This window comes from Ceratotherium simum, chromosome 30 (genome assembly GCF_057802395.1).
Source record: "Ceratotherium simum simum isolate JZ-2026a chromosome 30, ASM5780239v1, whole genome shotgun sequence".
NCBI classification, from domain to species: Eukaryota; Metazoa; Chordata; class Mammalia; order Perissodactyla; family Rhinocerotidae; genus Ceratotherium; species Ceratotherium simum.
The window spans coordinates 35,118,863-35,131,095 of NC_141929.1; the positions used below are offsets into that span (position 1 = coordinate 35,118,863).

Genomic DNA, 12,233 nt, shown 5'->3' on the forward strand with positions numbered 1-12,233 from the left:
TGGGGGGGAGACCCCGGCTCTAGACGGCTCCGGCCAGCAGCGGACCGGAGCCGTCTGCAGCATAGAGCACCGGAGCAGGGGCCCCGGAAGCAGGGGCTCAGGTGTCCCCCCCAGCTTGTGCCCTGGGCAACTCTTCCCTAGTGAGGAAACTGAGTCTCAGAGAGCGGGGGACGGGCCTCCCCAGGGGGCCGTGAAGAAGGAAGCGGATGCCAAGGACACCGTGGCAGTTCAGGACATCTCTTCCTTGTGGGGTTGGCCACGTAAGCTCTCCGGGGGCCCCACGTCCTCCTCTGAAGAACGAAGATAAGGAGCCCCAACCCGCCGTGGGCACCTCGCAGGGCCCGCCCCGGGGCTCTGGACAGGGTTACAAGATGATAGGATTCTAGAATCTGGGGGCTCCCAGGGTCAAAGACTGGCTCCCTCCACCCAGGAAGTGTGCCGGGGCACGCGGGGCCTTCCCAGGGCCTACCTGCCCGCCCCCAGAACGCACCAGGTTGACGGCGGCAACGGTGAGCACGCTGCCAATGGTCAGCACCGCCAGCGACAACCGCAGCAGGGGCTGCGTCTCCACCCGCTCGGAGACGGCCCGGAGCGACCCCCAGGCCGGGCAGCACCTCTGTGGGGTCACGGGGTCAAGTCACTGAGCGCCGGCCGGACAAGCAGGGAGAGCCTGCCTGAGGCCTTGGCCTGGGGAGCGCCTGGTCCCAGGCCCCGCAGATGCGAGAGCTCCGGAGAGCTCCCCTACGGCGTGTCCGCCGGCACAGGCGTGCCCAGCCCAGAGCTCAGCACAGGCCTGGCCTGCAGACAGAAGGGACACTCCCATCCTTGGGGTCCTGGACAGCCACAGCCACGTGGGGACCACCAGCAGGCCTGGGAAAGCGGAATTCTTGGGAGAAGCCTCGGGAACACTCAGCAAATTGCCCTCCAGGCGGGGGCATGGGGGCTCAGCCCAGCAAAGCTCCCCAGGGAGGGCCCCGGGGGAGGGACCAGGGCCAGAGGGAGGGGCAGTGCGCAGGGGCTAGCCCCACCACAGCTCCACACCCAGCAGGGCGCAGCCGGGCTGTCAGGGGCCTCCCCACTCACCAAGAGCTCATCGGCAAAGCACAGGCTGAGCACCAGCCCCAGCACACAGGCCACCAGCCCAAAGGACACACCCAGAGCCGCCGTCCTGGGGAGGAGGAAGAAACCCAAGGTCTGGGGGGTCCCCTCCCCTCCCAGCACCCCAATTCTCGGGCTCGCCGGCACCTTCCGTCCCCTCTCAAACTACTGTTTTACACTGAGCAAAGGGGACCTTTGAAAACCGTGGTCCTGCTGTCCCACGAACATACACGAGGCCTGGCCAGGACATGAAGACCAAGACCAAGGTCACGTCCCCTTTTCTGGGCCAAGTATATAAGAAACGAGTGATTCCGCAGCCTGCAGACTCACGTCCGGCACCCGGTGCCATATAAAGTGTTCCCTGTTTTGTCTTTATTGAGCACACCCTAAACCACAATCTTCGCGGATCCCCTGGCTGAACCAGCCTTCCAGAAACCACCAAGACTTGATCTTCCTCTCCCTGCGATCTGGCGCCCTGTCCCTGCCCCATCAACAGGGCCCCTGAGGCAGAAGCATGAAGTTCAGCAGCTCCTGATGTCCTGGCCATGCCCCCCGGATGCGGCATGAACTCCTCCATCTAAGAGGGAGCTGATGGCAGCTGCAGTTTCAGGAGTCCGCCCTTCTAGGACCCAAACACCTCAGGCCAGGGTCGTAAAACGAAATGCCTCCACGGCCACGCAGATAACAGGTGACTCCAAAGGTGAAAGGCATCCGGGAGTGGGGAGGCCTGCAGCTCAAGACAGCCAGCCCCTTCCTGCTGCTCACGCAGCTCCTTGCAGGCTTTCTGGGGGGTCCTGCAAGGTCACTGCCCCTCCCACCCTGACCCCAGTGGGCTTGACCATCCTGCCCGCCCCCCTGGCCCCCCGACTGACCTGGGCATCAGCAGGACATGGACGAGCAGGATGCAGATGAAGATGAGGCCGGCACAGGCGAAGTAGTGGCGGGCCCGGGGGATGGGCGCCAGGCGGTACTGGGGGCGACGGAGAATGTGAGACGGTGGCTGAGGCCACCTGCAGGCCACTTGCTCTGAACCTTTCACGGCCCCACCCCACCTCCAGTAAATCAGCTTAAAAACAACTCGCACCCCCTCGAGCTGCAATGATGCTCGTCGTCGTGAGCGAGGAGCTTTCATCCGTGTCCACTTTGCAGCTGCCCGTGTACAGGCAGAGGCAAGACCCGCCCCGCCCCGCCCCCCCACTTCATTTCCACCGGCCCTGAAAAGCTCCCGGCCCCAGGCCGCGGTGGGGACAGAGTCTGTGCTCCGGGGCTGCGGAGATGGGGGCTGGCGGTGGGGATGTCCTCACCCCACACTGAGGAGCGAGGCCGGGCCGAAGCCGTGAGCTGGCGGGCGGGGGACCCTGTGCCGCCCTCTCCTCCACGCCAGGCACCCCCTCACGATGGGGCCCACGGGGGCTCCTGCCAAGGCTCGGGGAGTCCGGCAACCTGCCTGGGTCACACAGGAGGCAGAAGGCCCACCAGGCAGGCTTCCTGGGGAGCACACCTGCTCCAGACCCCAAGCTCTCCCCTAGGGAGCATCAGCTAGAGGGAGGCGCCCCTCCAATCCTCGGCTGAGGTGGAGGGAGGTCCCAGCACCAGGGCGCCGGGGCCCCCCTCGCGGGGAGGCCACACCCGAGGCAGATGGCTCTGAAACCTCAGTCTGAGAAACGGGCAACAGCACCCAGCGTGGCCTACTGTGCAGGGTTAAATGACACCACCAGGATTCAGGAGGTGCTCATTAAATAGACAAATGGTCACTAGTGTGCGAAAAGCATGCGTTGTAGTGGCCAGAGGGGAGGCCAATCAGGTCCCTTCAAGGCTGGTGCCAAGTCTGGGGCTTTCTCCTGACTGTGAGGCCGATGCCGTCAGCCTAAGGCGCGCCCCAGCCCGTGAGCCAAGGTTCCCGCATTTGAAGGGAGCAGAAATCTGCCCAGCCCAGTGGGCAATCACTGACGGGGGCTGTCGCGGGGGGGGGGTCCAGCAGGAAGAGGCCACGCGGGGCTGCACGGAGCCCCGCCCAACAGCCAGCTGGAGCGCTTTCCCACACCGCTCCCTGAACAGATCTGGGACTGTCGGCCACCCCACGGCTGCGCCCCCGTCCCACCCCAGGCCTCGGAGCCCCCGTTCCTCGAGCCCGGTTCCTCACCTCCTGCTCGAAGCCCTTCTCCAGGAAGATGGACCCAAAGGTGTAGAAGTCGTCGGACTTGGAGCAGCAGGGCCTGTGGGGCGGGCGGCAGACACAGGCAGGGAGATGGGGGGGAGGCGGGACCCCATCTTCCGGGGGAAAGAAGGGCAGGGGCACCCTTGAGACAGGGAATGGAGGCAGGGGCCCACCCTGGGGAGGAGGAGAGGGAGGAGAAAGGGAGGGGTGTGGCTGGCAGGGGCCACCCTCGGGAGGCAGCACAGGGAGGGGAAGGAGCCACCCAGACACAGCTGGAGCTGGGCCACCCAGTGTGAGGCACAAGGTGGGCTGGGCCACATGGGGCCCCACTCGAGGGGGGCAGGGCCAAGCAGGGGGCTCAGAGCCTCACCTGGTGGAGCTAAGCCCCTCGATGGCTGACAGCATCTCATCATCATAGGAGTCGTCCTCCGCCCGCCCCCTGGGGGACGTACTTCTGGAATCAGACACCCGCAACTGCATCACCCCAGAGCCAGCATCCACTTGCCCAGAGGCAGGGGTGTGGACGAGACGACTCACCCGAGTGGGGCTCCCAGGTGCCTGCAGGAGGCCCCAGAGCCTCACGCAGGATGGTGGAGGGACAGGCAGGTCCCACTGAGGCCCAGAGAAAGCAAGTGAAGGCCTGGCAGAGGGCAGAGCCCCAATCCGACCCCCAGTGCTAGGCCTCCTCCACTAAACCCACAGGGTTCCCTCACACCAACCCTGTTGACCCTGCTACCAGGTGGGTACATGACAGGCACTCAATCATTGTGGAGTGCTGGTTCCTAGAAATACTGTGACCTAAGCCACAGTGAACTCTGTGGTCAGGGCTGGGCCTCACCAAGCTGCCCTCCTTAGCAGAGGCTGGTCAGGGTAGCCTGCCTGGAGGAGGTGACTGGGGCAAGACTTGGCCAGAAAGGCAGGCCACAGCTTGTGATGGGGGAACACAGTACACCTACCTGTCAGGGGTCCGGTGGCGCCGCAGGGGAATGGCCTAGAAGGGCAGGGAGGAGAGGAGACCATCATTCTCCAGAACGAAGGGCCCTGGCGTCTCTCCCGGGACCTGGTCTGTTATCTCGGGCACTCTCGGATAGATGGGGCGGGGGCAGGGGCTGTCCAAGCTGCAGGCATCCCGAACCAATGCTGACCCCGTCTGGGGAACAAGGAGAGGGACCATCCCGGCCCCACTCCGCAGGCGGGGCAGGGCAGGACCACAACCGTCTGTCAGGCTCGGGGAGGACACCTTTAGCATCCGCTGTCCCCCTTCACCCAGCTCTGCTCCCAGCGCTCCGGGACGGGGGACCCACCTTGGGCCTCCGCCCGTTGGGGACCGGAGTCTCACTGCTGCTCACGCTCTCGCGGTGGTTGAGGTGCGCGAAGGGGCGCGCCGCCCCCCAGGACTCCAGGTAGCGGGTCATGCGCACGGACGCGCGCATCTTCAGGGCCGCATCCCCCTTGGGCTTGGGGAGGTGGTGGCTGGGCGGGGGCGGCTGCTGGCTCTGTGGGCAGACAGACACAGCCTGTCCCATCCCCTCCCCTCTCACCCGGCTGGGCTGCCACTCCCCCACCTGCTCCCCCGACACACCGTGCTGTCCAGAGCGCGGGCCTATCTGGCGAAAGGGGAAAATGGCCACAAAGCTGCTGGGGCTGCGTTCCCCCGGGGCCGGCTGAAGCCCAGGGCACCCCGGGCGGGGCCGGGCTGTAGGGGCGGCCCCAGCTCAGGCCCTGCCCTTCACGCACGGCTGTGGACAGCCCCTCGCGTCCTTCTTCGCCTCCCCAGGGAAAGAAGGGGCGTAAGGTCCTGAGCCCTAAGGCCCCACTTGCCCCGTGAGGCTTCTGGGAACCAGACACGGTCCTTGGGGCCTGAAGGCATGGGCCTTCCCGATGCAGGCGCCCGGGGGGCCGGTGCCCAGGGAAGCCACAGGCATCCTGCCCTGCCCTCCCACATGTGGCCGGCACATGTCCTTCCTGTGGGGAGCGGCCGGGAGGAAGGAGTGCTGGCTGGCAACCCGGAGAGACGGAGAGACGTCCAAGGCGGGGCTGCCCCACCCCCAGGGCAGCATTCCAGGGAGTTCCCCTCGTGCGGCCCCCAAATCATGGCATGGGTCCATTATCTGCCACGTGCCTGCCAGGGCCAAGCCACGGTCGCGGTGGCTTAGCCAGGCCCCGAATGAGGGGCCCAGCGCTGCCTCCTCCGCCTCCTCCCCCAGTAAGAACCACCCAGCTGGGGAGGATGGGCAGGACTGGAGCAAGAGGGGGGGAAGAGAAAGACCCCCAAGGCCGCCACAGGCAAGCCTGCGTCATCTCGAGGCCTGCCAAGGGCCCCTCGCCCCCACATTCCTGCCCTCCAGGAGTCCCCACACCCACACGGACCAGCGCCTACAGCCACAGGCACGCGCTAAGCCACACACGGCGGCTTTCCTGGAAACGTCCAGCCTCCTTTCGGGATAGAAACATTTTTAAACCCTGAGAGGCGTCTGCCTGCCTGGCCAGAGGGAACTGCGTGGAATCCGGCCTTTGTGAGAGCCCCAGGGTCCCGAGAGTGAGCAACCTGCCCGGTGCGGGAGATTACATTTCCCATCTCCCCCTCCAGTAGGCGACTCCACCTACGCAGCACCTGGCTGCCCAAGTTCAAGGTCGCTGGCACCTCTCTCTTAGGGCGGGGAAGCCAGACACCCCTGCTCCCTGAGACATAAACGTGGGTTAGAGAGCCCTGGGTTCTGAGAACAAGCGTGCCCACTCAGAAGCAGGCCCCAGGGAGGGCACCCCAACCTCCCCCAGCTCACAGGTGCCCCACCAGCCACCCCTGGACACTCCTCCCCGACGTGTCCTCACACATGTAACAAGAGACATGAGTCAGAGCATCCAGAAGCCGGGGTTGGGAAAGGGCCTCCACGTCCCCCACGGAGGCCCCCGGAGCATCCCTGTGCCGTCGTGAGAGGAAACAAGGACGCGCTCTGTGCACACAGAGGGGGTCCCCCACGTGTGTCGTCAGGTGAAGAGCGAGGTGCGGACAGGTGGGGGATGCTGCCGCCGGCTTAGCGAGGAGGGCAGGGGAGACTGTCCATCCGCCGAACTGTGCACAGACATTCCCATGGAAGGAGAAACCGCCTGTATAGGTCCCTTCAGCGGGGACATGCTGACCAGAAAAGGATGCGCGGGAAACTTCCTCCCACACGTCCTTCATGCCTTCTGAGTTTTCAACCATGTGAATGAATAAAGTTAAATAGGATGGGGGAGGCCGGGTTGCCAGATAAAATAGAGAATGCCCAGTGAAATCTTGCAGGAGACCCGCTCATACTAAAAACGTCTTGGTTGTTATCTGCAATTCAAGTTTGCCTGGGCGTCCTGTAGCCGTCCTTGTCGGAACTGGCAGCCCTGCGGGCGTGGGTTTCAGAGCCACGCCTGCCACTGCCCTGCGAGTTAGGGGCTCTGCTTCGGTGGCTCACAAGCTCTCTGAACGCTGCTCCGTGTCAGGCACTGTTCCAGGCACGAGGGGTGCAGCCTGGAGAAGGGGGACCCCTCCCCCGAGCCTGCCCACGAGGAGCCCACACTGAATAAGCTGAAAGGATAGATAGAGGGAGGGAAGAGGGCTCCAGTGGAGGCAGCAGCAGGGACAACGGGCCTCCGGCGGAAAGGGCCTGGGGGCGGGGGGGACAGGAGGATGGGCTGGGGTGAAGTGCACTCAGGGGGAAGGAAGGAGGGTCAGAGAAGTGAGCAGGGCCAAGCTGCGGGGTCCAGGGTGAGGGGCTGGACTGTATCCCACGGTGGAGGGGTGGGAGCAGCCTGGAGGTACTCATGAGGGGTTTCCCCAGATGCTAACTCAGCATCGATGGCCTACAGAGGGGAGTGCCCCGGGGGACTGGGCCCTGGAACATCAGAGGATGAGCCCCGAGAGAAAGCGGGCAGACGCTGGGGGAGGCTCACAGGCTGGCCCTTGCTCCCCCTGGCAGTCGGGCCAGCTCTGAGGACGGCCCAGGCCAGACTGAGAGGGAACTGGAAAGAGCCTGCCAGGCTGACATTCTTGAGCAAGAATGTCAACCCAAGGATGATTCACCGAGCACCGCCAGACGAGCCGGCCTCCCGGGAAAGAACGGCCTGGGCAGGCGTGGGGCAGGCGGGGGGCAGGACCAGGGCCCCCTGTAGGGGCAGCCCAGCCTCCCCCACCACAGGGCCCTGAGGAAAGCGGCGCCGGCTGAGAGGGCGGGGGCACCGGCCAGACAGGCGGACATGGCGGGTCAGAACCCAGGACACACAGAGGCTCCTGCCCGGTAGCCCCCTGGCCATTCCCTGCTTTCCTGAGTGTCATCCAAAGCGTATTTTCAGTGTTTTTTTGTGTGTGTGTGTGTGAGGAAGATCAGCCCTGAGCTAACATCTGCCAATCCTCCTCTTTTTTTGCTGAGGAAGACTGGCCCTGGGCTAACATCCGTGCCCATCTTCCTCCACTTTATGTGGGATGCTGCCACAGCATGGCCTGACAAGCTGTGCATCGCTGCGCGGCCGGGATCCGAACCCGGGCCGCCAGCAGCGGAGTGCGGGCACTTAACTGCTAAGCCACAGGGCCGGCCCCACATATTTTTAAAATGTCTCTAAAATCTGGGAGATGAGTGACAACCTCATGGAAAATAAATTAATAGTGACTATTATTTCTAGAACGTTTACAACGAGCCCAGGTCGCAGTGAGTGCTTCACTCGGATTAGCTTTCCCTTGTGAGGTAGGCACTGTCTTTCCCATTTCATAGAAAAGAACACGGAGGCCCAGAGAAGCTGTTACTCGGAGCCTAGAACACGCCCAGTGACGGGGAGCTCACTCCCACCCAGGCAGGCCTCTCCCCACCTCTCCACAGCCTTGAGGAGAAAAACGCTCTCCCTCCACGGGGGTCTTCCCCTGGTGTGGACCCGCTCCCCGCGGTCCCAGCCCCGAGGGTCTCCTCAGCCAGCCCCGCCCCCGCCCGCCGTATCCGCGCCCTCGTACCCGGGGGTCGATGACCAGGTAGGTGCGGATGTTCATCTCTTTCAGGTAGGGGTCTCGCTGCTGCCCGTGCCCGTCTTCCACCTCGTACGCCTTATCCAGGTGCTTCAGCGTGGCCTCTGTGATGTGCACGCGGCTGGGGGGACGTGCGTCACACAGAGCAGCGGGCTGGCACCCACCGGGGCGCACGGTGGGCCCCGCCGCCAGGTCACTAGTTCCGTCTCTGACCACCCTCCAGACCCCCCGGGCAGTCCGCCCCAGCCTCTGACCCCACCGCCATCCCGCGGAGCCTCACCCGGGGACTCCAGCCGCCTCCATCCGGTTGGCCAGGGACACGTCGTGAGACCACACGTCGTACTGCCACTTGCGCAGCCCGATGACCCCACACAGCACGTTCCCAGAGTGTATGCCCACACGCATGCTGATGTCCACGCCCGTGGCCTCCCGCACCTGCCTGGGGCACAGCAGTCCCGTCACCCCACCCCAGCCAGGGCCGCCAGGGGCCTGAGCCCTAGCACAGGCTCGCAATCCTGGGGACGAGTGTGGCCCGGGGCGGGGGCAGGGCGAGGGCTGCGGGGGGCGTGAGGGAGGGGGCAGGCCCAGTCCCAGGGGAGAACGTTCTCAGCCTCATGGGACTGCCTCCTTAAAAGGGGATGAGCCCCCCACCTCTGGGAGTGTGCAAATGAAGGCTGCTGCCCCCAAAATCAAAGGCTGTTAAAAGAAGGAGGAATTCCAGCTGTCATTGGTCACTGTGGCTCATGTCAAAGGCCCGAAAATCCTAACGCTGGTGTTTCCTGGCCTGGCAGCCCCAGCTGGGGTCTGCAGAGGGGCCCAGGCACCACCCCAAACCCACTGGGACAAGCACATGGGGGCCTGCTGCACCCCCATCTCTGGGAAACGGAGGCACCGGGGGTCACTGGCACCACTCAGTACCAGAAGCCCCAAGGTAGAGCTTCCCTGGGGCACAGGGCACCCCCACACACGAGCGGGGCCTCGGGGTCCCTTTGACCAGTGGCTGAGGGCCCGAGGAGCAGCCGGCACCGTGTGTCCACCCACGGGCTGGGGGTGGACCGAGCCTCGGGGCAGAAGGGGGCCCTGCACAAGCTCCCATGTTCTAGGCGAGAAAACTGAGGCCTGGGGGTGGGGACCCAGCCGAGGTCACACAGGCGGTGATGCAGAGCCCAGCCAGGACCGGACCCCGACCCCTTGTCCAGTGGTCTTCCCGGCAGCACCAGCCACTTCTGGTGAGATTCAGGAGGGAGCAGCTGGAGCCAGGTTTACACCCTCGAGCTACCCACCTGCAGGCAGCCCAGCCACACCCTGCTCTGCCCCCAACACTGGCTGCTCTGGCCAAGCCCGCCTGGCCACCACGGCGGGGGCTTCCCAAAGACACAGCTGCTCGGGGCTCCAGAGAACCTCGGGCAAGCTGGACGTGGGTGGGAAGGAGCCCCGGGAGGCTGGGGTCTCTCCGCAGTTCTGAGGCCCAGTCCTGACTCCGGGGTCCTCACAGGAGGAGCAGGAAGAAGACGGAGCCTTGGACTCGGACCCTGAGTCTGCAAGTTTCTCCTGCCATCTGCCCTGAAGCCCTCCTGCTGGGGTAACGCTCAGTCTTTGGAGGAGCCAAGCCCAGCTGCCCTGTCCTCGTCCCCAGCTCTGAGCCTCGGAGACTCTCCGGGACTCAGAACCCCAGCGGGCCCAGAGAGAGGGATCCGGGCTGAGTGATCCAGGCAAGCCACCTTCACCCCCAGCCTCAGTCTCCTCATCTGCAAATTGGGGACAATACATTCCCCACGATGCCTTGGGAGCAGGAGGGGTCCACCGTGGGGACAGGCCCAGCGCCCCAGGCCCGCCCGTGATACCTACTTGATGGCCTCACACATGTCCAGCCCCATCTTCACGCAGTTCCGGGCGTGGGTAGGCAGGGACACGGGCAGGCCCGACACACAGTAGTAGCAGTCGCCCAGGATCTTGATCCGCATACACTCGTTGGCCTGCAGGGCAAGGGAGAGGCCTGGTCAGTGACGGCCAGGGGGTCAGGAGGCCAGGGTCACACATGCCAGCCACCACCCCCACCCTCCAGGGTGAGCCAGGCTCTTTCCTGGCCAGAGGCTTCCTCTGGGGCACCCGCCACCAGCAGCTTCTGGGCCTGACAAAGGGCTGGGGCCACGGGACTCTCCCAGAGGGACCCCCAAGAAAGCATGAGGGAGGAAAGCCAGGGTTACTAAGGGCGGCCACTCGAGTGCCTCTTGAGATGGCACTGGCTTTACTTCATTCATTCATGCAACGTTTGAGCGTCTACTGAGTGCCTGGCCCCGCCCCAGGCACCGAGACACAGCGGTGAGCCAAACAGACACGAACCCCTGCAGCCATGGAGCTCCCACGCCGGTGGCAAAGCTGGACACTGAACTAGATAGATAAAATCTAGAGACACCCAATGAGGATAAGTGCTAAGGAGAAAAATGAGGGGTGGGAGGGAAGAAGAGGTTCCTAGGGGGCCAGAGAAGGCCTCTCAGAGAGGGTAACATTTGAGCAAAGCCCCAAAGGAACCGAGGGAGTAAGCCGTGCCAGCATCTGGAGAAAGAGCGTTCTAGGCAGAAAAAAGCAGCATGAGCAAAGGCCCTGAGGCCAGAAAGCTGTTCGAGACACAGCAAAGCAGCCAGAGTGACTGAAGTGGAGCAAGTAGGGGAGAAGAGGACAGAGAGCTGGCAGGTGCCACAGGCCAAGGGGTCAGCAGGTGTCAAGGTAACCCAAGAGATGGCTATGCTGCTGGGGATGCAGGGTTTGGGGAGAGGGGAGAATGCAGAAAGGAAAGATGGGGCGGGGAGAGAGGCTGGGGTCACACAGGAAAATGCCCACGGAGGGGACGGGGAGGCCCAGGCAAGCCTGCTGAGGTTCCACCTGAGGACGTGCTGGGGCCACCAGACCCTCTGTAAGCCCTGGGCAAAGGTGGCCACACACACCAAGGCCTGGGGGACTCTGAAGGAGGAGCTGCAGGCTCCTGTCCCACTGCCCACCCCCTCCCTCGCGGAGGCCTCAGCAGGCAGCCTGGCCCTCTGGCTGCCCTGGGCAGGGAGGCCAGGGCCGGGTGCATTCACGCCCCGGCTCCCTCCTGCAGGGTCCCAAAGGGCTGGCTACCCCCAGAACCAGTGTCCTCTGTCTCCAGATCTAGTGTCCACCCCACCCCGTGCCCACCAGGCCTGGGGGCGACCGCCCAGCCTCAACGACCTGGCCGAGCACCACCCTCCTGAGGCCCCTGGCCCTGCCACACCTTGTGAGCCGCCTCCGTACTAAACCCTCCCCAGTGACCCCATCTGAGTGTGCCGGCGGCTTCCCGCTGGGCCCCGTGTGGCACACGCTGAGTTCCCAAGGCCTGGCGAGAGGAGTGAGCACAGCAGCTTCCCGGGAAGCAGTGGGAAGCTGGCAGAGGGCCTGGAGGCCCGGGCACAGGCTCCAGGCTCCAGCCGCCCTCCCCTCCTCCGGGGCCAGGCGCGAGACTGCCCTCTGGACCCAGCCCCGCCACGTGCCCCAGGCTGCTCCTCTGCGTGGCTGACAGATCCACTGTGCCTCTGACACTTACCAACTGGACATGTTGTGTGAGTGTGTTGGGGGCAGAAGGTGCCCGGGCCCAGATGCAATGCAGGGGCCTCGGAGAGAGCAGACCCCGGCTCTCGGAAGGAGGTTACAGTTCTGGACTCTGACTGCTGATAAGAGCAAACGCTGGACCAGCCCTGCCTGTCTCTGCCCAGGGACTGGATGCTCCGGCTGGAAGGCTGGTACCTGCCACGGCCTCCCTCTTCCCATCTGTACAATGGGGCTGCCTCCTGGGCCTGCCACAGAGGGAGGGCTGTGTCCAAGAGGGCAAGGGAAGGTTCTTGGGCTTTGTGGCAGAGAAAGGGCCATCTGCGGCCTGAAACCCAGGCCCCCTGCCCCACATATGGCCCAACTTCTGGGGACTCCCACCTGCTGGTTCAGGAGAAGTCATGAAGGAAGGAAGCTCCTGAAGGAAGG

The 12,233-nt window shown here is 64.5% G+C and overlaps 1 protein-coding gene across 6 annotated transcripts in view; it reads right to left on the reverse strand.

Annotated features, from left to right (window-relative positions):
• The window catches only part of ADCY7 (adenylate cyclase 7), a 64,221-nt gene that overhangs the window by 8,457 nt on the left and 43,531 nt on the right, over window positions 1-12,233 (reverse strand). For all 6 annotated transcript variants that reach the window (XM_087420282.1, XM_087420280.1, XM_087420281.1 and 3 more), the window contains exons 8-17: window positions 10,089-10,216; window positions 8,521-8,679; window positions 8,229-8,361; window positions 4,561-4,752; window positions 4,213-4,247; window positions 3,627-3,710; window positions 3,242-3,314; window positions 1,971-2,068; window positions 1,084-1,168; window positions 491-616 (exon numbers count right to left, since the gene is read on the reverse strand). In XM_087420282.1, the coding sequence (XP_087276408.1) occupies window positions 491-616; window positions 1,084-1,168; window positions 1,971-2,068; window positions 3,242-3,314; window positions 3,627-3,710; window positions 4,213-4,247; window positions 4,561-4,752; window positions 8,229-8,361; window positions 8,521-8,679; window positions 10,089-10,216 (1,113 nt within the window). The remainder of the gene's footprint in view (window positions 1-490; window positions 617-1,083; window positions 1,169-1,970; window positions 2,069-3,241; window positions 3,315-3,626; window positions 3,711-4,212; window positions 4,248-4,560; window positions 4,753-8,228; window positions 8,362-8,520; window positions 8,680-10,088; window positions 10,217-12,233) is intronic.